Raw genomic sequence first — 22206 nt, 5'->3', positions numbered from 1 at the left:
GATTGTTAGCTAGTTACTGTGTGTTATTGGCTACAGGGTAGGCTATGTTGTTTGGTGTGTGAAAATAACTTTAGCCACGAAACTGTAGAACCTAGTTTGGATGGTTTCAGTGTACGGTTCTCTTTGTTCTATGAAGCGTTACTTCGGCTAGTTACTTCTGCGCTTTGCAGCAGTACCGTGGACGAGCTAGTGGCAGGAATGCCAAATACGAATATGAAAGGAAATTTGTTGTGTCCAATAGGTGGTCAGGGGGTACTGGGGTAATCAAGAGCAAAAAAAACCAAGAAATAATGATGGGATAAAAAAGAATCTCCCCGACTGGGAGTCGAACCCAGGTCTCCCGCGCTTGTTCCCGAAAGGGGATTGACAAGCGGAAATCATGACCGTTAGACCATCGAGGATTTGATATGTTGGTTTGGCTATTTTTGACATTATGTTTGGGGGTTGTGTGTAGGGTTCATGTTGCCTTTTGAGGGAAGTTTCGTTGACTCCATTGGTTTAAGGGTGTTGTTTGGGGGGAGCGGTGTGAATGATGATTAGGATATTCTAATAAAGCTAAGTTTATGTGTCAGTTTGATTGTTAAGCTGTGCGCTGAGTGGTTGTCGGTGCTTGCTAATACTAGTAGTACTACCAGCTCAACACGTTCCATTATATATCACGGCACCACTATCTTTTTCAGTCTGCAGCGACATCGACATCATGGTGATAGTACCCAAACTATCACTCGCACACCAGTACTCCACTGACAGAATAGATGCAAGCCACTAGCTGCTAGAGCCGTAATCACTGGGTAGGCATATACCTGAACAAGCATAACAAGGATCGAGATCTCGCCATCTACACGACCACCAACGTACGTGCGTCTACAACCATCCTCAAAGCAAGCGCCTTAATAGGAAGCCTGTATCTGTCGGTTATTTATAGAAGCCTACGTAGACGGTAGAGCTCCTACCATATGCCAATGACAAGAAATATACTATGCTTGTATTGCTCGGGTTGGCCCCGGCGGGATATGAATTCAATTGGATCGATGCACCAATCACGGCCACCATATCCCCCCGCAGCCCTAACTCGATGTTTCCGGCGACATCGATGGCCAAAGATTCACCCCAAATCTCCACCAACACGATGACATGCCCGAGATGAATGCGCCCAATGAAGTTAGTTTCTCAGAAACCAGAAATAGATGAAACCACTAGTCGTGTGCTACTTGCTGATGTGGCGCCAGGACTGCCTTGAATACCCCGAAAACCATCAAAATGGTGATATTAGATAGAAAAGGACACCGAAAGTTGCAACCAAATATCAAACTTTTAACGCCAAATGCGTCTTACTCACTTGGCCGCAACGGATTCTTACCAAACAAAAATTAGATTTTAGCTTGCCACCGCCATCTGTAATTAAGGCATGACCACCGTGCCATGGAAAACATGCCCATCGCGATGACCAGAACGGCACCGAGAAAGGCCACCATGGCCTGCTTTCCGACTGTCTCGATCATCTCACCACCAATGGGGATACTGATTAATGTACTGCTCAGTTATATTAGCACATTCCTTTACGATAGTTCGGGCGACATACGCAAAGCTGACGGTCAGATAGCAAACCCCGAATCTCCCACCCACTTCGCTGGCTTTGGAAATTTGACCGATGCAAGCTGGTGCCAGACTAATAAAGGAACCGGAAGCGAAGCCGTATACACAGCTGAAGATATAGAGTCCTGCTAGTTTGCTCCCGAAGGGTAGCCAGATGACGAAGACCGCCACGGCACCTAGGCCGAGCAAACCTATTTGCGTGTTGATTCGCCCATACTTGTCTGCGACACCACCAGCGACGAGGCGACCAATGGTAGAGAACCTAAAATATTGCATCAGACTTGACCGGCTTTTCAAAGTAATGAGATCATGTCGGCCCTTACACGTTCAAGATAGACAGGAGGATGATGCTGGTGGTTGTGCCAAATCCCTGCATTACAACATATGTCGGGTAAAGACCCAGGCAGCCAAAGACTTCCAGCTCCATGACTACAGATCATTAGCAGACTAATATTATTCTACCAGAGACCGAAAATCTTGGACTTACTGAAAGTTCCCATGGTCAACCAAGTAAACCTGGCATCCTGGAACGCACGTACGTTGATGCTCGGTTTACTCTGGCTCCTCGGTAGACGAGAACGAACAAAAGCGATTCCCATTGCACACAAGGTCCCCACAATCAATGCAAGTAGCCGCATGGTCCACTTATATCCAAGGTCCTTGAACCCTGCCCGGAGAACCCAGGGGAATACCACACCCCCAACTCCCGCTCCGGCCATCGCCGTGCCCATGGCCAAGCCAACTCGGCGATCGAACCAATGGGGAACGGCAGAAATGGCAGCCGTGCTCAGCAAAGCGGCGCCCATGCCAGTGAGAACACCAAAGGTCAGGATAAATTGCCAGTAGAGTTGGCATTCGGCCATCAATAGCAGGCCCGCGACGTAGCAGGCTGTCCCAGCGATGAGAATGCCCGTAGGCCCGTACCTGTCGAACATCGGACCAACCTGGGCGCCCAAGCCTAGGCCACAGAAGACAAATAGACCCGGGATCCAACCGATGACACTACTAGTGTAGTCCGAGAGCTGGTGGCTGGCAAAATAACTCTGCAGGACACCAGTAGAGTTCATCATGCCGTAACTGCTCATGAGTAGAAAGAAGGACCCCAGAACAACAACCCATGACCGGGTTCCACCATCTGGAAATATATCATGGGGAGTAGTGTCACGGACGTGAAAGGTGTTGGTGGAGATTTGAGCTGGTGGTTCAACGATCTCGAATGATCGGGGTCTGCCGTAGCTGGCAGTGGAATGCGCGGCGCTAAGGTCAGACGGGCCTTGCAAGTCTGTTGAGCGCCAGGGCTGCTCGGCGATGGAGGCGGCCGACTTTTGCTCAAGCGCCATAGTTGATATTATGTTCTGCTAGCACTGAGTATAATCTGCGTGTAGCAGAGGCCAGAAGAGAGCGGGGTGCTGGAGATATAGTCGGTCAGGCATACGGCGGGGGCCAGATTGGGTTACGGCCCTGGGCTGAAGGATCATCGGCGGGATGATCCTATCGGGCCTCTCAGCGAGCTCCTCGTCCAACTTCGGCTCGGTCTCCGAACGCGGCATCACACTATTATGAGTCAGTGAGCTGCAGCTAAAACCTGCAGTCGGTGAAAAACTGAGTGCTCTATCTCACATCAATACGTGGTGTTGGTCGGACGACAGCATATTCGGCATCATGCTCGGGTGTTGCACGGATGACAGGACCTCAATGGCACAGCTGCATAGGTGTTCGACTTATCTTATTAACCTAATCTAGGCTATCAACATACAAATTAGAGGAAGACGCTGCATAGAAGGATGTCTGCAGTAAACCGTATTAAGAGGAAGTACCTTGCTTCGTGTCTCGAGTTGTCAGTAAAACAATCTGATTTGCTTGATGGGTAGCTTATCTTTCCCTTGATGATCTCTCCCAGAGAGCAACGAGTCATAGCTAATGATGGACTCCACGCATTATACTCCGATAGAAGCAAAGATGCGAATCGCAAACCCGCAAAAGCTGATCGCGCAATTCGCATTGATGTTGACAGATACGAAGGAGCCCGTCGATGGGTAACTCGGCTTTTGATCCATGATCTATCGAAATTTGGCCGGACAAATTCCCATTGATGAATTGAGCCACCGACCTGTTGAGTTGCTGGCTGTGTCTTCTTCAGGGGTTTGCACGGTGGTGTGGATGAAGAGCGTCGATGAGGGACATAGTGAAGTCGGGAACGAGGACCCCTGACCTCCCAGCCCGGTATCTTGCCCCGGGGCACGTGCTAGACATACTAGTCAGTTGATCATTTTGATTCCATATAATCATGAATTTCACTTAGTCCCGGAGTCATTGGACAAGAACATTGTGGGTGTCGAAACTGACTGCATCCGAGATGGACGGAAAAGACCCTGAGAGCAACCTCGCTTCGCTCCGGATAAAAGTGTGTTGAGCCCCAAAAGACAAGGCTGTCAGTTTCGATCAGTCTGCCCATCTAACAATGATTCTATGGCGGATATAAAGTCGAATGGGAAACCCTGTAGTGACACGGGCAAGCCACGGCGCATTCAAAACTCAAACATGCAGACGCCCGAAAAGCTTCTCTTGACGACTTTGATCCGCCAGTTGAGGAGCCTCTCAGATACGAGACTAGTGAATATGTCAAGGATAATGCTATAAGCGCTTCTTGAGACCTTTCAAAATCACTTCATTCTTGGCGCTGCTTTTGTCATTCTGTAAGTGATGATTCATCACAGATTGCTTCCAGATGGTACTCAAGAGACATATGCCACTGCAAGCTACTATCCACTAAACCCATTTAGGGGTTTATGTTAGGATATTCCTCCTCTCATCATACAATGCTTATCACCCCTTCATGCCTCAGACATGAATCCTCTCCGGGACACGTGATCGACTCGTCATCTTGTAAAAGTCCTCCGCGCTTCATTGTTTCTCGCCATCACAAATGAAAGCCCAGTATGGATGAGCAACTAATACTTGAGAGGAAATATCGCCGGCAGGAGCTGAACAATATTTATGGACAGCTTGGCAAACTTGATCATCGTTTGTTACCCGCCCATCTCAAGCAGGCCAAAATCAATCACACAGAAATGTCACTGGATACCAGTAATCCTCCGTAGTACTTCTCTTCTTACTTGTATCCCATCGAAGAACCTGAGTATGAATATCCCGATGATGCGGAAGATTGGCCGGAATTCGACGGATGCCCATATAAGAATGCAGAACACCTCGCCATTTGTCTGAACCGATTTCTCTGCCGTTGTGAGATGCCAGATGCAGACACTCACCCACCTCGCTTTGGAATGTCCTCGTTAGTTTCGCCCCCCTTTTTCTGAATACTCAACTTTATTGATGTTTAGCCGCCCAGTTGGGGAAATTTCAATTTTCAGGACTTGGGCTGCGTAACCTTGGGCTCTCAGTGGCAGGTTGAATCAGTTTGGTACGATACCAACACTGAAGCCCCCCATATCGTGGCCCTCATGTGGAGTGAGCTCGCCCAACCACAAAACAAGGAGCTTTGCCGCAGCGAGGTTGACGCAGCGATTATGATCATGCACGGACGCTTGCGAGATCCAGCGCTTCGACCTCACGTTATTGCCCCTGTAAGCCTTTAAATACCCCTATTATTCAATTCAAAGTGAAACGCTCACCGCTCTTGCAGGCCCTGCTGCTATCAGCCATTGGAGAGCACTACCTCCGGATTATTGAGGCTTACTTTGACAAGGGCCAGCTTGTCATGCGAAGTTGCCCGCTTATGGACATGCGGGAGCGGGACATGAATTGGCTCATCACCTTGGCGAAGTGGTGCTGGGGAGGCCCTAGCAGCAAAAGTACCAAGCTCACTAAGACTTAATCAATATCGATATCGTCTCTTGTTTTGGGTTTACGACGTTATGGATGCGCATGGTTTTTGGACTGGATAATTGGACCAGTCAGGTTAGGGCTAGGGTCAGGGATATGAGCTAATGACTTGAATTGCAAATAGCTTAATGATATATAGTAATAAGCATTTTGTGTGTTAAGGAAAGACTTTAGTGGTAATACCTTCGGCGGGCTTATTTTTCCGAGTTGGCATGTAGTAGCAAAGATAGGTTTGGTCTGCCTGTGATTGCTTGGTGTTGTGCGCAGCTGGAGGGACAGATTCGTAGGATTCTTGGTTATAGGAGACAATCATATGAATGACACTTGGACTGAACGAGACAGTGAAGGAGGGCTACCGATCTATTTGATCTGATTCGAATGAATATTGTTTGTGATAAAATAATAAAAAGATAAAAAAAGAAGAATACATACAACAGAAGGGATTCGCTGGTGGTCACCCACCCAACTACTAACCTCCCGGCGTGTGGCTTAAGTACGGCTGAGCGGACGGGAAGCCCTGTTTTCCACACCCTGTGGTCGTATGTACTAGACTTTTGTAGAACTAGGATAATATAGTGTGAAAATTAAAGCATAAGTATTCAATTGGTCTAACGAAACGATAGGGGGTTATGATGGTGTTGTGGTTCAAGGACCCTTTTCGGTTTAGTGGAGTGTAAAGCAGTGTAGTGCAGATGTTTGGTATGGATATTGATGGATTGTATGGTAGTTTGTTTTCTATTAAGCATGTAAGTAATTTTGAACAGAATGAACTGGGAGATTATGTACTAATTGCTATTATATATCTTTGACATCAATTGGGATCTTTAGTTGAGTGATCAAACTGTATCCTAGAAGTAGACTTGAACCAAGACTAGCTACCACATTAACAACCAAGAAAGACTACATCCACTAGCCGACCATGAAATGCCTATTCTCAAGCCACATGCCAGACCACGATAAACCAAACCTTCAATGACTTCTTATCATAAGTGGAACTTCACTGTTAAATGTCGCATACCCAAAGCCAGCTTCCCTATGCTTCCAGCTCGACACATATACTAGTACTCCGTAGACAAAAGGAAGAGGACAAGTGAATCGTAGCAGGTAGGATCAAAAGCTCTTATCACACAACTTATTCTGTTCTATGATGTTTTTTACCTTACTAAATATAACGTAAAAGGGATCAACCTCCCCAACAAGCATACGGAGACCATCCATCGCCCCACCCTCATGCCCTAATAAACAGGGTATAGGATTAAGGTTGAGGTACAACCTTAACCAGAATCTACAGTAAACTTCCCCAACCGTGCAAAACCATACTGAACCCGTATACCGCAGGATCAGTACCAAAAGTATGATATCAACAACATCCATTGAAACATAAACAGCCAAACACAAGTGTACCGACCTCCAAAAAGGCACGACACGTGTCTGAAGTACAGCAGCAATGAACCCCGCAATCTAACCCTCAGCCCCAGCCTCAGCCTCACCTATACCTCCTTATCTTCTTCACAACACCCACTCAAAACAAGAACCTCCCCTCCCAAGTACAACACAAACCGACAATAGTAAGCAAGAGCACTGCCTACAACAAAACCAAGCACAACCCAAATGGCAAACCAATACACCTTCACCATCCCCCTCCACGAAACCGGCAACGAAGACAGCGCCTATCGAATGACCAACCTCCCCAACGAAGAACAACGTCACTATCTCATTCACCGCACCTACCATCGCTCCGACCGGATCGTCAAAGGCCGACTCCAGCACGTCATCCACGGAAATCTTCATCCCGATGATCACGTCTCCAACGCAACTCTCATAGTCGCCAAATTTGAATTTCTCGGACAGACTCTCGATCGTCGATTCAAATACGCGCGGATCAAATGGGATTTTGCTTATGCGGACATGGATGATGATGATGAGGATGGGGATGGCGATACACCCGAAGTCAGAAAAGTCTCGCTGGATGGACAATACGTTATGAATGAGTCGGTAGTCTCACTGAGTAAGGAGGTTCGTGGGGATGCAGGGGTACAGGGTGGTGGGGTCGTTACGGCGAGTATAGGAACTGGGTGGACGCGGTCGCAGAGTGCGGAGGTGAAGGATCACATCTCGATCTTTGGGACGAGCCTTTTTACGAACCGGTTGTGTGGGGAGCCGAATGGCGCTCAGTGGGTTTTGGAGGAGAATGCTAGTCAGAGGAGTGGGATTCCTGGGGCGATTACGACGGCGGTGCTGTTGCGGAGGGATCCGGGGAGAGTGTTTGTCGGGACAATTGAGGTGAAAGCTGAGATGGGGAGGTTTAATAAGATTGAAGATTGGCTGGGGAAGAAGCCTAGAGTTGATCCGGTGGTGTTTAATCCGGCTTTACCACCTACTACTAAGGTGTATGATGCCCAGCATCTGGATGCTGTGGATTTGGATGCTATCCCGGCTGTGGTGCTGCATACGTCTCTGCCAGTCGCGCAATAGGTTAAATATACCACCCGTTTTGTAAGTCATCTAGCATAGCTGCTGCATATCATATACTCATTCATCTTGTGGTTCAATCTCTTTCCGCCAGCAGTAACTGTCCACCCCTTCGAAGCGAAATCCACCAGGGCCAAAGTTCGTAGTGATCTCAATCCCGTTCTCGCCATAGCCCAACACAGGGTAGTAGATACCCTGCAATTTACAAGGGAACGTGCCTTCAATCCTTGTCAGACATATCACCGAAATAGTGAGGCACCGAGACAAAGTCACATACCGAGGATCTTTCCGTTACAGGTGAAAAACGCACATTGTGCGTCAAAATCCACACCACATCCCACTACATCTCCATCCCTATATGTTGGTCCATACTCTTTCCCTCTCCCGCTTTCCGCGTAGAGTAATCCATCATCGGCGTGATAACCCCACGAATGATTCCGCCAGCCAGGCATCCCCTCCTTCTCAGCGTTTTCCTCGCAGAATCCGAGGCCCAGAATCCTGTCCATCAAACGAAAACCAATCAGCAGACTAGCATGAAAATATATAGAGTAGGTGTGACTCACCTGAATGTTGCAGCATTGATAATTGCCACCTCATAGTAATATACATGTTTTTCGAGGGGCATTGGATGGTTAGGGCGAATTTGTATCCTGGTCCAATCGTTGTCGATTCCTCCTAGCCGAGTAGGTCGAAACCGTCAGCATGTATCCACGTTTTGCTTATCGGTACTCACCAGTGATAACCTTAAGGCCTCCCTCAGCTAGCAAGTTTTTTGTAGGCCTCTCTTCTTCACCAACCCAGCGGCTTGGGGGGTAGCAACTTGGCATTTCTTGTACTCCTGATGGAGAAATACTAGAAAGAACGGAGACAGCCTCGGTCCTTCCATATGCTTTGGCAAAGTGCATAGGAGCCCAACCGTGAATATCCTTTAAGGTTATGCATCGGTCATCCTTTTGAAGCAAGGCTTCCACCATATCTCCCTTTCCACGAGACGCTGCTAAATGCAGGGCCGTCATTCCCTGCTTATCCTGAACTGACACTTCCTCACCCAAGTAAATCAAGTATTTCAGCGCATCCGATTCACCTTTATTTGCAACCCAATGCAGCGCGGTCCGTTCGTAAACCGTATCTTTGGCCCCGAGACTAGATGAATGCTTCTCAATGAGTTCCAAATTGCCTATCATTGCCGCAAGATGCAATGGTGTGAATCTGCTCTCAGCATCAACCATGCCAATTCCGTAATGGACCATATGGTTTAAGTAGGCCGGATTGTCATCCATAATAGCCCACTCGATGACTGTCTTGCCACGATGAATCTCGAACGGGTTAGCCCCACGTTGCAAAAGAAGCTCAACCACAGAGGACATTCTATGTTGGACAGCAGAACCCAGGATTGTAACACCGGTCTCTGTAGCACTGGGCAAGGGCGTCCCCTGCTTGAGTAGAAGTTGCACTAGGTCGTCGCTCTTTGACTCTATTGCACAATGGAGGGCGCTGAAGCCCCTATCAGACACGAGATCAGGGTTCGCGCCTGCATCCAACAGCCTCTTGACAACTCCAACTTGTTCACCTCGCGTGCATGCATATATTAAAGGCGTCTTATTATCGGATGATCGTGCATTCGGATTCGAGCCTCGTTCCAAGAGAAATTGCAATACCTCCTCACGCCCGCTTCTTGCTGCTATGTGCAAAGCTGCCATTCCAAAGGTCTTACCCTCTAGTGTGCCATCGCCTGCTTCTTTCAGAACCTTTCTGACTCCCTCAATGCAGCCTTCATAGGCGAGCCAAAAAAGTCCCTCTGAGTATTCCGCCAGTGACGGGGTATTTGGTCCGACACGCTCCAAGAGTTGCAACACCATTGCCCGATCATTTCTTATAAGAGCCAGTTCCAACGATGTCATCAAACCCGAAACCTTCGCCAGTGGGTTGCAGCCAGCCTCCATCAGTAGCCGGATAACATCCTTGTCTTGCCCAGCACGTACCGCTTTATAAATCAGCGCAGCCTGGCTTTTACTTGCACCATTGATTTTGGCACCAGCATCTAACAATATCTTGAATACCTGTGGGTTGCCACTTTGAATCGCGCAGTACAAGGGGCTTTGTTCTTCAGAATTGCTAGCGTTGGGATCGGCTCCTTGATTGAGCAGTACTTGGACCAGTTCCTCATATGCATGCCGGGCACAAATATGCAACGGGGTCCTACCTCGGTCATCGACCGCTTCCACGTAAGACACGACTTGCTGAAGGGCCCGGAAAATGAAAATGTTCCCGACTTCAGAAGCAAGATGTATTGGCAGACGTCCATCCATATCGCACAGACTCGGGTTGGCGCCTCCATCAAGCAGCGCCTTTACAACAGCCGTTTGACCATCTTGAACTGCCAGGTGCAGGGGCGTTTTTCCATGTTGGTTCCCATAATTAGGATCAGCGTGCGCCTCGAGGAGCTCCCTTACAACGTCATCATAACCTCTCAAAGCTGCCGAATGCAAAGGGGTTGGTTCGTGCGCATAAATTTGATTTCCTGTTTCCTCGGCATCTCCATCACTACTTTCCTCTTCCTCCCCTTCCTCCTCTTCTTCACTGTCACTACCGCTGCTACTGTCACTCTTGCGGGCATCCAGACTGTCTCCAGCTGCCGCTGACTCTCCGTTATGCTCACTTATATCCTCGCGGAACTCTATGCGTGGAGATTCTTCAGCTGTTCGACTGACCGACAGTCGATCTTCTGCTCGGCGAATAAGTTCCCGAACGACCTCCAGGTGGCCCGCTTGAGCGGCCAAGTGTAACGGCGTGAATCCTTTGCGATTCGAAGTGTATGGATCTGCTCCCATTTCCACAAGACGTACAACAATCTGGAGGTGGCCTCCCGCTGCGGCTAAATGGATTGGCTGGTCTCCGTCAAAGTTGGGTGCTTCGAGGCTAATGTTATTCGCCTTCATAAGTGCGATAAACGTCGGGATGCTTCCATTTCCGCAGACAAGATGCAACGGTGACATGCCATTAACATCCTTGGCCTCAGCGTCGTGCGACGGTAAAAGTTCAGTAACAACGTTAGCACGCCTATTGTCAGCGGAATGATGTAAGATTGTCCAGCCATTCTCATCTTTCTGGTCTGCACTGAAGCCCTCGGCCAGGAGCAAGCGAATGACACCGATGTCGCCTCTCTGGGCAGCCAAGCGAAGCAAGCTTGAGCCAACTTCCCCTGGTAATCGTGCGCCTCCAACATTGAGGAAGTGTTTCAAAACTTGGAACTGCCCTGATCTAATGGCGTCGAGATACAAATATGTGTTATCCTGGAGAGTCGATGGCAAATCCGGAAGCAGCTGCAGCAAGACGTCAATTGTTTCAAGATGTCCACGTATGACTGCTACTTTAAGTGGCTCAAGACAGACAGATTCTGGAATATCGATCTTGTGGAGTATATTAGTGACAAGCTCTGTGTCCCCTGTTCTCGTAGCAAGAGTAAGTGATTTATTTGAAGGGGTCGTGTCGAGCAGCAACTGGCGGGCCACGTCCAGGTGACCGAATTGTAATGCTACCTCTAAGGCCTTAGTCATTTCCTGTGAAGGAACAGACTTGTCCTCGGTGGGCCATATCAGTTTGGAAACGACCTCGCATAGGCCATGTTCCGCAGCAAGAGCAAGAGGGGTGGATTCAAAGGAGTCTGTGCTGTCGAGACAGTGCGCATTCCGCCACCACTCTGCCCAACGTATTCCACAGTTGTCCTGAAAGAAAAAATCTATTATGCCATGTGCAAGATTACCTCTATTCTCTTCTGCGCGGTAATGATAAGGCCAGTATCGTGCCGCGTACTCGCTGAACTCCATTCCGCTCTGTCCCAAGAAACTATAACATTCGTCGGCTGGACTCGCTTGAGTCACCCAAGAGCGTTTCAGATATGTGAGACAATGACGAGTCAAATCAACATGCGATAACAGATCGCAAGCTTGAGCATCAGTACCGAACTCCAACTTTGCTGTGAGCTCCCTTCCGATATATTCTCTGACGGATTCGCTCGCAAACATAGGTTGGCCGTTGCGAATTTCAATCAGCGGTCCCAAGGCACGGGTCAAGTCGCCCTCAAGATCAAGAGGTAGTTGGCGAAGCAACTCCTGCTCTTCCAGAATTTCGGGAATTAAGACAGCAATAGCTAGCTCATGTATGCTAAGCGGCCGGAAACTAAGCACCATCCAAGACAAAGCCCTGCGCACCCATGGCATTAAAGCATTCAGCGGGCCCAGCATCCGTGCATATAGCTCTGACAGCGGTTTCTGCAGAATTTGGAGGCTCCCCTCTATCGAGCAGACACTTAGTGGCCTGGCGAAGTGTAATAAGGCTTGCAGTCGAATGTTGATATCTGAAAGGGATGCAGATCCCCGAAGCTCATTGACGATTACCTGCTCAAGCTCCGTGAGGCCGCGTGTTTGCGTCATTAACTGTCGCATTGTACGCCGGACGATATCCTTTAAGTTTCCGTGCTGTAATAATAATGAATTCAGATCCAATGCATTCGTTTTCCCGGATGTTGCATTGCTGAGTGTTCGGCTTGTGGCAAGCACTTTGCAGCATATACTTCGGGCATGGGCCATCTCCACCAGTGCATCTAACTGATCTGTTATGCTGTCATTGCACAAATCAATTCCATCAATTATATAATAGATGGATTGAACATCAGGACATGACAATAATGATCCAAGAAGGACCCATAACTCTTCAACAGTGTATTTTGGTATGTGACCGAAAGAGCGTAGAACGGGTCGAATGATATCGAAGGCGGGGCCAACAGTGACCAGGAACCTATGAATAAGCACTTTTATAACAGTTGATACTGTTCTCTCAAAACATGGGACATTTTCAAAAGATAAGTAAGCTGTCACCGCCGTATCTTCTGCCGATATTCCTGTGACCTGCGCAGTTTCCATCTTCCCACCCCCATATACATAGAATACTCCAGCGTTACCATTATTTCTCCACGACTGGTAGGTTGTATCAGAATATAGGAGATCATGGGCTTGGGAGCAAGCCGTATATGGCATCAGTCCACGAACATGCGAGGGAGCAAATTTGGAAAGGATTAGGTTGCGGGCATCTCGGCCGTACACGGCGTGCAACGATTGTTGGGAACCTAATGGTCTGGATATCAGCTCTACAGCTACTTTAATCAGTTCCACGAAGTAGACGACTATCTCATACCTTCTAAAAAGGGCAGTGCTAAACGCCTGATTTGGCTTGAGAGAACTTGCCACTCACTTAGCACCTCATCGGTCGCTTTCTCTGTCCGAAAAGCTATTGTTTGTTTAGATGTGAGTGTCTTATATCGCCCAGAAAGCAGAGTGAAGGCACTATGGGTTTCTTTCATTGTTGTAGCTAGGTGACTTATTGTCGTCGCGATGCTCCATCCATACCGCTGGTGCAATCGAACAGCTGTGCGTAGACTGACTTCTTCCCACGATTTTCCGGTTTCTTTCAATGCTTCGGCCTCCAGAAAGCCCTGAACGGACTTATGTTAGCTTTGTTGTGTAGAAAATCCACGCACAAACTGTGTGCTCAGAGGACTTCTTACTATGAGAGACGTTTCACGGCTAATCGATTGGAACCGTTGGTAGTGGTGGGCAATCACTAGCGCCTTTGAGGGAAAGAGAGGTGTTAGCTACAATGCTCTTTTTGTGTTGGGAATTTCAAGGCAATAACCACGAACTTGCTCTACAACAAGAAGACCTATACCCGAAGCAAGGAATATAATTTCGGATCCGGTACGCTGAAGTTGTTAATGAGAGGCTGAAACACAATAATCCGGGGTGATAACTGACATGATCCTCCTCTCTTTGCTGCTGGATTGAGCTCAGCAGCTCCCAAGCCTGGATCTGAAAACCACGGCCTGTGAGTAGGGTTTCAGAAAAAGCATCTGGTATGGGGGAAAAGCTGAGAATATGGGCATCGGGGTAATCTGCAATGAGAACATCCTCGAACCAGGCCACCAGTTCTCCGCTCCCTTTCTCGCAGGCGAACTCTGGTCCTCCCAGGTCATGAACAACCACAATACTAGCACCGTCAGCATATAGCACAAGACATATCAAGAAAGAACACGAGGTGCGCGATCGTAGAGTATAACTGACTCTGGCTCAAACGATAGAGGACGATTTCCCTTTGATTTCCGTGCCCACAGTCGAGCAAAGGACTTTCCTTTAGCAGTCGAATCCATTGTATGCCCAGATTCAATCAAATTTTGTTATGATGTATCGAGTTGAGGCGGGCTATTTCGATGGTGCCCACGAGGCTGAGCTTCAGGAGCAGCTGAAATAGTACTCCGAAATCAAACAAATGGGACCTTATCTCTTGGACCTCCCAACCACGTGGGCCAATGAAACGATGCACTTATGAAACACTTGCATGGTGAAACTGCGAGGAGTGGACAGATTGCCAAATCAAATGTCGGGGTAAGTGCAAGTGGAGTGGTGCGAGCACAGGAAGGTGTGTGATTATGCAGAGTTGGATGCAGGATCACGCGAAGCTCCGCAACCATCGGGAGGGGACGTCGGCAAACAAAACGTACAACACCCTGACCAAGTCTTCTAATCGGACCCATGTCAGCCTCACCTTCAGCAGGAAGAGGGAATGTTCCGGCAGTATCAAATCTTTCTCTCAGCTGCTCTGTTAACCTAAATATCCAAAAGTCAAATTTATCGACCGTGAGATTATCTTTCTAAAAACCATCCCTGATGCCTCAGGCCGTTCCCCTTGGTGATTTCCGGGCACGAGTTCCACAAGACCCGTATGGCTGGGACAAGAGCCTTCGCAGTGTTCATGTCGTATCGTCCAAGGACCAACAGATTGGTGAGAAACAAATACGCCCGATCGGGGTCTTGAAAAGACAGCCAACCCTGGGCCTGGGAGAGGGAGACGACGGAAGTGAGGGCGAGGAGGACGACGACGAGGAAGAGGGAGAGGGAACATTCCAACATCTCAGTAGCGAGGGAAGGAAGTTGCAGGATATTACAAGGAGGCATCGCGATATCTGCAAGAAGTACGAGCAAAGGCAATCCGACGCAAAGTCTGTCGAGCTATATTTTGGAGGCCGTGAAAAGTTCCAAGAGTTCCTTGAAGAGTATCGGGACGTGCTTGGGGCTGTGGGTGAAAAAGGGGAGACCTTGCTTCATCACTTCGCACGACAACCGAAGGGTCAATTACTGGTGAGACGCTTGGTTGGCGATTATCCAGAACTAGTCCATCAAAGGAATCAAGACGGGTATACAGCGCCGCATATCGCGGGCAACCAGGACAAACGCAACCAAAAGTTTATCAAGGCCGTTCTGAAAACCAGCCAGAAGATTCCTGCACTGGGCCAGGAATGCGGAAATGGTAATCTTTTGCATATAATCCTCCAATCAATGCTGCCTATCGTTGAAATAGTCCATAAGGCTTTAAGTGACGTTTCAGATGCTCAGCAGCGTCACAAAATATTGGTGGATCTCTTTGCCTGCAGGGACAAAAAGGGCCAAACCCCGTTGCATGTGGCTATTAACACCATTGCACGGCACAACACCGGCTTGACCACCAAAAATCTTCCCCAAATGATTAGCTTTATCGAATTTGCCTTAACTGAAAATCCCAAGGCTCTCTCCCACACCGATGACATTGGCCGAACGCCCTTACACGTCGCGGTCAAAGCTATTGGAGACGCCTTTGCTTCGCCACCGCCCTCTCAACCGTCTCCGAATATCGAGTGTCTTATTGATTGGGTCCAGGACCTGACCACGCGTTGCCCGAGGGAATTTTATAAGCGCACCGAGGACAACAGGCTACCATATGAGCTGCTTGGGTCCGCGAAGAACTATACAGTGTTGAGAAAGCTAACAGAGGATATAAAACGCCTTTATATGAGAGAGCTTTCGGTAGATGAGCTGAAAGAAATCTTGTACGATGTTCGAACGGTAGGTACTCGGCCTCATGGCTCAGGACCCGGTGGAGAAAAAACAATCTATTTCGATCTCTCCAATGACGCAGAGAACAACTATACATACAAGCGCCTAACAAAATTGGTCCGCCATGTCCAATTCGAGAGCATCCTCCATCACGTCGACCTACCGTGCCTGACCGTTAGTGGTGGAGAGAACCTCCTGGAAGATCCCCAGAGTGACCAAGAGGATTCGCGGCGCACGTCCTCTCTGCCTGGAAGGGTTGACTTTGTAAAAGTCTTCCAATGGTTGCGGAGCAAAGGGGTCAGCGAAATCATTGATGTCAGTGTAGTTGATGACTGCAATACTCCCCATTGTGAAGAAGCCATTGAGATGGCTCTCCAGGGCTTTGGAGTTGAAATTCTTAATTGGAACCGATTCGATATGCCGAGCGATGCCATCTTCAACGCCGCACCGGGCGTACGTGAGCTGTATCTCTACTCCAGCAGTAACAACGAAGTTTTGCGTGGTTGGTCAGCCCCTGGCGGCCTCGAAAGGCTAGAAAAGGTAAGAGCTGACAAGTTCTGAGTTCTCAAACATGTGCTGATTACTGGGCATAGTTGAAAAAAATTCACCTCAGCATCCAACCAGTAGGTATCCGACTCCACTGAGAATTTGTGAGTTTCACTAAAGAGAGTCGAAAATTACTATCCAGGGAGTTATCTCAGAAGAAAGAATCACCCTGTATCTAAATCAGTTCAAGCAGAGGTTACGTAAAATCCGGCCGGAAATCGAGGTTGTGGAAGAGAGAATGATGAACCGCATCTCGCCGCAGATCCACTTCCACAGTCAGGCGACAGCCATCAGCAGGTAGCGCTCCCCTCATTCTCTCCTGGCTTGCTCAAACGACAAACTAACGTAATTTTTCGCTTTATCAGCAAGCATCCCTGGCTGGATACGATGGACCAGTTTGCGCTGATCGTCAAGAACTACCACCGGCACCTGGAGAAGTATGCACCCACTGTGAAGGTGGCTATTATTGATGACGGAATCGACCCTCTCCAAGCAAATCTGCAGGAGAACATCGATGGTGGAACTTCCTTTCATCACCGGCCCGGTCGTCCCGATCGCCCCATTGACTACTGGTCTGCACCTGGTGGTCATGGCACGGAAATGGCCAAGTTGATTTGTCGTATCTGTCCCAAGGCGCGCTTATACATTATTCGCCTCGGCGAGGGACATGGGGAAAAAGGAGTGCGACAGATTAAACCAGAAACAGCAATCAAGGCGATCAAACGGGCTACTAATGCTGGTGTGCATATCATCTCTATGAGCTGGAGCATAAATCAGAGCAAGATGCCCGGGGACCTGTACAACGATTTCCAGAAAAGTATCCGCGCCGCATACGATAATGGAATCACCATGTTCTGCGCTGCAAGCGACTATGGAAACACTAGCGTTTCGCTGGATAACAATGATCTCCCTGCTGCATTCAGCGATCCACTCAAGATTGGTGCAGCCACCATCGATGGTGGGAAATGGTCCCGGACTGGTGCACAGAAACTGGACTTCTATCTTCCAGGAGAAAACCTACCGTTAAGGGATCAGATGCACTCTCCTCAGTTTCCACCACAGTCACTGTCCGGTAGCTCATTAGCGACAGCTGTTGCAGCTGGACTGGCCGCATTACTGCAATACTGTATGGGAACAGCAGCGAGACAGCCCGAGAACAAACCGGTATTCCGGACAGATGATATGCAACATGCCTTCAAAGGGTTGAGTAAGAAGGATCCTGAGATTCCCGAAGTCCACAAATATTTTGGCGACACGCAATCACTCGACACACTTAATAAAGTTGAGGACCGGTATGCTTGGATTGCAGCTGATCTCCGGAGAAGTCATCGATAATAGTGCATTTTACCAAGACAAGATCGATGCTATAAGTGATAGCCACACTAGACTACTTGGTAGAAAAGTATATCCTCAACAAAGGGTATAGGTCCAGCGAATAAAAGACCACAGACCCTTTATCATTTCCCTACACTCCCTCAGTCCTAAAGCGATCCCCAACTAGCGATCCCCAACATTTAAAGATATCTTATCCCGCTCGTGAGACATCAGCAACAACCCACAACCAAAAATATATGATCGTAAGTAATCAATACTTCAATGACTTGAAATGCAAAAAAAAAAAAAAAAAAAACATCAGAAACCCACCCACCCAAAAAATATAACACACACCACTCTCCATTCCTTTACTCAACCAACCAAGCAACCAAGCAACCCCATCCCCAATAAGCCAAAAAAACAAAAAGCAAAAAGGAACCCTCCCCGACTGGGAGTCGAACCCAGGTCTCCCGCGCTTGTTCCTGAGAAGGATTGACAAGCGGAAATCATGACCGTTAGACCATCGAGGATGTGATATATTTAATTCAGGCAATAATTTGACTACATAAATCTAGAGCTGCTGGTGGGGGTTGTAGCTGTTTTCGGACCGGTTAGGGCTTCTTAAGTGGGGCGGTTGGTACCATATATCTACCCAAGTATGGAGTAGATTTGTGATATGTATGTTTGTATGTAATTTGGTTCTGGGATGTAGTTACTTTGAATTTCTGTTGTAGTTGGATGTGTTTGGTTGATGTTGACAAGGTATATAGTACAGGGTTGGTTGGTAGAGCCAGGGTTATGGGGGAGTTTGATGTATTGGTTCCTAGTGATAGGGAGGGACTGGGTATCTATCCTGACGGAGCGTCGAAGTCTGATTGATTTGGAAGTGTGGAGTTGTTGTTGGATTGCTATGTTTTATGTGATATTTGTGCGTGTTGGTAGGCCTCAGTACTTTGTATCTTGCTTGCTAGAAGCAGAAGCAATGGTTGGTAAGATGTGACTTTTGTATCCCTGTATACCCTTGGGATACTTTAGCTGTCGCGATTCTTGCTACTTTATTAGATCTGTAGCCCTTGCTAGTATAGCATAAGTTAGTTGCTTTTCGCAACGAAGATCCTCGATGGTCTAACGGTCATGATTTCCGCTTGTCAATCCTTCCCAGGAACAAGCGCGGGAGACCTGGGTTCGACTCCCAGTCGGGGAGATCTTTTTGTCATATTACTTTTTTGCTGTTTTATTACTGATCTACCACAGACCTCTGGCACGGACATTTCATGAAAGTCAATTAATCCCTAGCTACCATTACCAAGCCTGTGTATGTATCCAATGCAAGCTGCATGAGCACGTGGAGAATTGAACGCAACCGCCTATGTCCAAGACAAACCGAATAAAGGAGACAGACCTCCCAGAGCAAAACGATCTAAACAACAAACACGCAAAAGAATTACCTATCGCAAGACAACAGACCAGCTGAAACAGGAATAAAGTATAACAATTGCGAGAGTTTAGTTGTCAGTCTTCTCGTTGACTGCATCCTTAACTTGGGCTTTCTTGGCCTGAAGCAAGGAGCTGATATAGGCTAGCGACTCCTGCGAGAGCACCAAGCCGGTAGTGATGACGGCCTTGCCGCTCGCAACCATTCCGTCCCCACCACACTTCTTGTACTCAGAACTGTAAGTGTCAAAAACATGACCCTTTAGGTCATAAGCGAATCGCACTGGGAATGAGACACCATCTTTGATCGATCCCTTGAGCGTGGTCGTATCATCTCTGATAAATGGAAACGTTTCATCAACCTTGCTCAGGCCTTTGTCTCCGAGAGTATCTACGCGCGCGACATACGGAGCAACGAAGCCGTACGGCTTGGAGAAGTAAGGGAGGAACGGCTTGGCTAAGCGAGAGTAGCCTTGGTCGGCATATTCCAGAGATTTCGCGGCGTACTTGTTGGTCTTGATGACGGTGATAGAGTCGGAAACAACAGGATAGGATGTCAGGTGCTACCATAGGAAATAGAGATTAGCGCATGTTAGAAGCGATCGACAGTCGTGCATTAGGGTAACTCACATCGAGGAATTGGGAGTGGATAGCCTCCCCGTTGACAGAGTTCTCGCCCATAATGCCGTTTTCTGCGTGAGGCATAAGTTTCTATCACATGAAAATCGCATTAGTATATGAAAGGAAGTATAGAGTAGCGGAGCGATAAGATAAACCCTTACCCGACAATAGAATGCTCAAAGCTAGATAGGTCCTGGTGGACAAGACGAGCTATGGAGGGTCAGACGTGAAGAAGCGGTGACAAGAAGCGGAAAGTGAGGAGGATGGGGATGTTGAGGATAATAAAGGAAATGGAGGGGTGAGAGGGGAAAGGACATTACTTACATTTGCAGAAGGAAAGACGGAATACGGGAGCAGTTGGGATGGACCGGAAAGAGGTGAACCGTAGTTAAATTTAAGGTAGGTTCAGAGGAGAGAAGAGCGAACACGCCATCAGTCGATCCGATAGCTAGGATTTATGAGGCTTGAGTGATTTGATTAGTTTGATTTTTTTTTTCTGTGCTAATTTTATTTTAGTTTTTTTAATTATTGTCTTTCTTTATGTTAGTTTGATTTATCATGAGATAATGCAAAAAATAAATATTTTATTTATTTTTCTGAGTAAGAAATAGAAAAAAGAGAGAGAGAGCGAGTTGGCAGCATGTGATAGCGGGCCCGTTGGTGAACAAGTCGCTTGGAGCTTGAATGGAGGGGCAAGCCAGCCGTTGGTTCCAGGAGGTTTTAGACCGTCGTAGGACGGAGTTAGTTGTTGCGTGCTCAATCCGGCGGCTTCATCGTCATTATCATTTCACCTGCAGGGCCTGGAACCTGGGATGAGCCTGGAGAAAACGCGACCCAAGATTGGATTGACCAGGATCGTGCATCTCCTTCCGTGCGCTCGCGCTCCCCCGACAGCTCGCATCCGAATTCGCACTGAACATACTTAGTAGTTGCTATCGCGGAGCAGCGAGGATATGAAATAAGGATTCAGAACTGAACAGAGTGAGTTCAGACCCCTCGGAAGGCCGTGTCGAGCAAGCCACCCGCACCTGTGCCTACATGGTTCCCTCTTTCTTAGTCATGTATAGATAGAGTAGTCATGGCTGGAACGGAATGAGAATCGAACGATTCATGATTTTGGTCTCGATAACGGCGGTAACGGTTGCGTTGTCGGAGTGGCAAGAGCCAAGCCAAACAAATGAACGACAGGCATCGGAACAGCAAATTAGGACCTTGATTCGGGGCTACAGGCTGAAAGTAGTTGCAGCAGTGCAGTGTGGATGATGATGGAATCCGGAAGTTGCGAACAGTTGATTGACTTGGAAGGTTTTCTGGCTTGGAATCGCGGGATGGGCTGATAGCATGTGATTGCGGGTCGGGCGGCCCTAGTCGTGTTCTATCGCCCGTCGGCTGGTCTTCCTGCTACTTACTACACTAACTGTCATTGTAGTTCATTCCCGAACACACTCCTCTTGCCTAATGTCCTTTCCCTATTCACCTTGATCTTATCGGCCGTAATTATATGCCATCTTTTCAGTGTTCGTTTGGAAATATGCACAAATTGCTAACCTTACAGTGGCCCTTTACTTGAATTCCTCGTGGCTCCGATAAGAACGGGACTTCGCCGTGGTTCGCGCCGCATGCTTATCAGGGCGCCTATTCACGGTGACTGTCACAAGGAAACCGGATCCCCAAAATTCCACCCCAACGATCCGGAGTACTAGTCTCAAGAAGCAACCAGCTGGAGGGTAAACGTTGAGGATCAGTACATCCGGAAAACGGACTACTGCTTTCCCCCTGCTTTTCCTTTTGTACCAGATGGGTAACCGCTCTCGTTGATCTCCTGCGGGAAGTGCAAGCATCATCATCTTTGCGCCTGGACCTCGTCTCAGGTCCGGGGTTGGAGGCGTCTTTGACCCTTTGACCCTTTGGACCATCACCTTTCTCCGTGGAAGACATCTTACTATCCAGACTGCTCCGTAGATTTTTCTGGGATAGAGAGGGGTTTAGCTTGATCCACTCGTCGTCTTGGGCGCTACCAACGCCAACCGTGTGGTGGCAGTCCTGCAAGTGCTGTCCAGATCTGAGCAAGCTTCGACAGAATAAGTCCCCATTGTAGTATCTTCCACGGGCTCGCCTCCAGGCCAGTCTCATCTAGTGCTGACCATGTGCGTCGTACTTCTGTTCATGCGACAATGGTCGTACCGTGCTGGACTTTCCAATGCTGTCTGATTGTCTTGCTGCTGCATGTCGGTCGAACGCTAGCCTTCCCGGAGGTCAATTCATAAACCTCGATCCCGATCAACTTTGACATATTGAAGCATAACGCAGTGTCTTTGTGCTTAAGTCTGATTTAGCGTTGACGCCCAGTCTGGACGTAAGGTCCTCCCCCTCAACACCACTACAGTTTCTCTACCCGGCGATCGGAAGCAAAATGAGATAGAAGGCGCCAACAACCTGGACGGCCGACTCCTGGTGG

General features: G+C 48.2%; 6 protein-coding genes and 4 non-coding genes across 10 annotated transcripts; 4 read left to right on the top strand and 6 right to left on the bottom strand.

Moving 5' to 3' along the window:
- Positions 1–310: 310 nt before the first annotated feature.
- On the bottom strand, positions 311–401 carry AtWU_t7. The gene is given in 2 exon segments: positions 311–345; positions 365–401. It is a non-coding gene; the product is annotated as a tRNA-Asp (tRNA).
- Positions 402–1370: 969 nt separating this feature from the next.
- Positions 1371–2936, bottom strand: AtWU_00155 (MCT family MFS transporter; the record flags this gene model as incomplete). The annotated part of the gene is made up of 4 exons (XM_035495271.1): positions 1371–1533; positions 1583–1858; positions 1920–2025; positions 2084–2936. The coding sequence occupies 4 exons, from the start codon at positions 2934–2936 to the stop codon at positions 1371–1373; spliced, it is 1398 nt and encodes a 465-aa protein (XP_035351164.1).
- Positions 2937–5057: 2121 nt separating this feature from the next.
- AtWU_00154 (uncharacterized protein) lies at positions 5058–5431 on the top strand (the record flags this gene model as incomplete). The annotated part of the gene is made up of 2 exons (XM_035495270.1): positions 5058–5180; positions 5240–5431. 2 exons carry the CDS (start codon positions 5058–5060, stop codon positions 5429–5431), a joined length of 315 nt encoding a protein of 104 aa, XP_035351163.1.
- A 433-nt stretch (positions 5432–5864) lies between these two features.
- On the bottom strand, positions 5865–5980 carry AtWU_r1. The gene has a single exon (XR_004775188.1). It is a non-coding gene; the product is annotated as a 5S ribosomal RNA (ribosomal RNA).
- Positions 5981–7050: 1070 nt separating this feature from the next.
- On the top strand, positions 7051–7914 carry AtWU_00153 (translation elongation factor EF-1, subunit alpha; the record flags this gene model as incomplete). Its single annotated transcript, XM_035495269.1, has 1 exon — positions 7051–7914. The coding sequence occupies one exon, from the start codon at positions 7051–7053 to the stop codon at positions 7912–7914; it is 864 nt and encodes a 287-aa protein (XP_035351162.1).
- A 57-nt stretch (positions 7915–7971) lies between these two features.
- Positions 7972–14113, bottom strand: AtWU_00152 (ankyrin repeat protein; the record flags this gene model as incomplete). The annotated part of the gene is made up of 10 exons (XM_035495268.1): positions 7972–8129; positions 8189–8409; positions 8475–8586; positions 8645–13036; positions 13105–13253; positions 13317–13402; positions 13475–13537; positions 13610–13669; positions 13722–13953; positions 14028–14113. The coding sequence occupies 10 exons, from the start codon at positions 14111–14113 to the stop codon at positions 7972–7974; spliced, it is 5559 nt and encodes a 1852-aa protein (XP_035351161.1).
- A 1675-nt stretch (positions 14114–15788) lies between these two features.
- AtWU_00151 (subtilisin-like protein) lies at positions 15789–17714 on the top strand (the record flags this gene model as incomplete). Its single annotated transcript, XM_035495267.1, has 3 exons — positions 15789–16373; positions 16522–16676; positions 16745–17714. The coding sequence occupies 3 exons, from the start codon at positions 15789–15791 to the stop codon at positions 17712–17714; spliced, it is 1710 nt and encodes a 569-aa protein (XP_035351160.1).
- Positions 17715–18133: 419 nt separating this feature from the next.
- On the bottom strand, positions 18134–18223 carry AtWU_t6. The gene is given in 2 exon segments: positions 18134–18168; positions 18187–18223. It is a non-coding gene; the product is annotated as a tRNA-Asp (tRNA).
- A 584-nt stretch (positions 18224–18807) lies between these two features.
- AtWU_t5 lies at positions 18808–18897 on the top strand. Its single transcript is given in 2 exon segments — positions 18808–18844; positions 18863–18897. It is a non-coding gene; the product is annotated as a tRNA-Asp (tRNA).
- A 301-nt stretch (positions 18898–19198) lies between these two features.
- Positions 19199–19808, bottom strand: AtWU_00150 (putative pathogenesis associated protein Cap20; the record flags this gene model as incomplete). Its single annotated transcript, XM_035495266.1, has 2 exons — positions 19199–19690; positions 19758–19808. The coding sequence occupies 2 exons, from the start codon at positions 19806–19808 to the stop codon at positions 19199–19201; spliced, it is 543 nt and encodes a 180-aa protein (XP_035351159.1).
- Positions 19809–22206: the final 2398 nt, after the last annotated feature.

This window comes from Aspergillus tubingensis (assembly GCF_013340325.1).
Source record: "Aspergillus tubingensis WU-2223L DNA, scaffold_1, whole genome shotgun sequence".
NCBI lineage: Eukaryota > Fungi > Ascomycota > Eurotiomycetes > Eurotiales > Aspergillaceae > Aspergillus > Aspergillus tubingensis.
The sequence above is the reverse complement of the archived record's forward strand: the minus strand, read 5'-3'. Positions and strand labels throughout refer to the sequence as shown.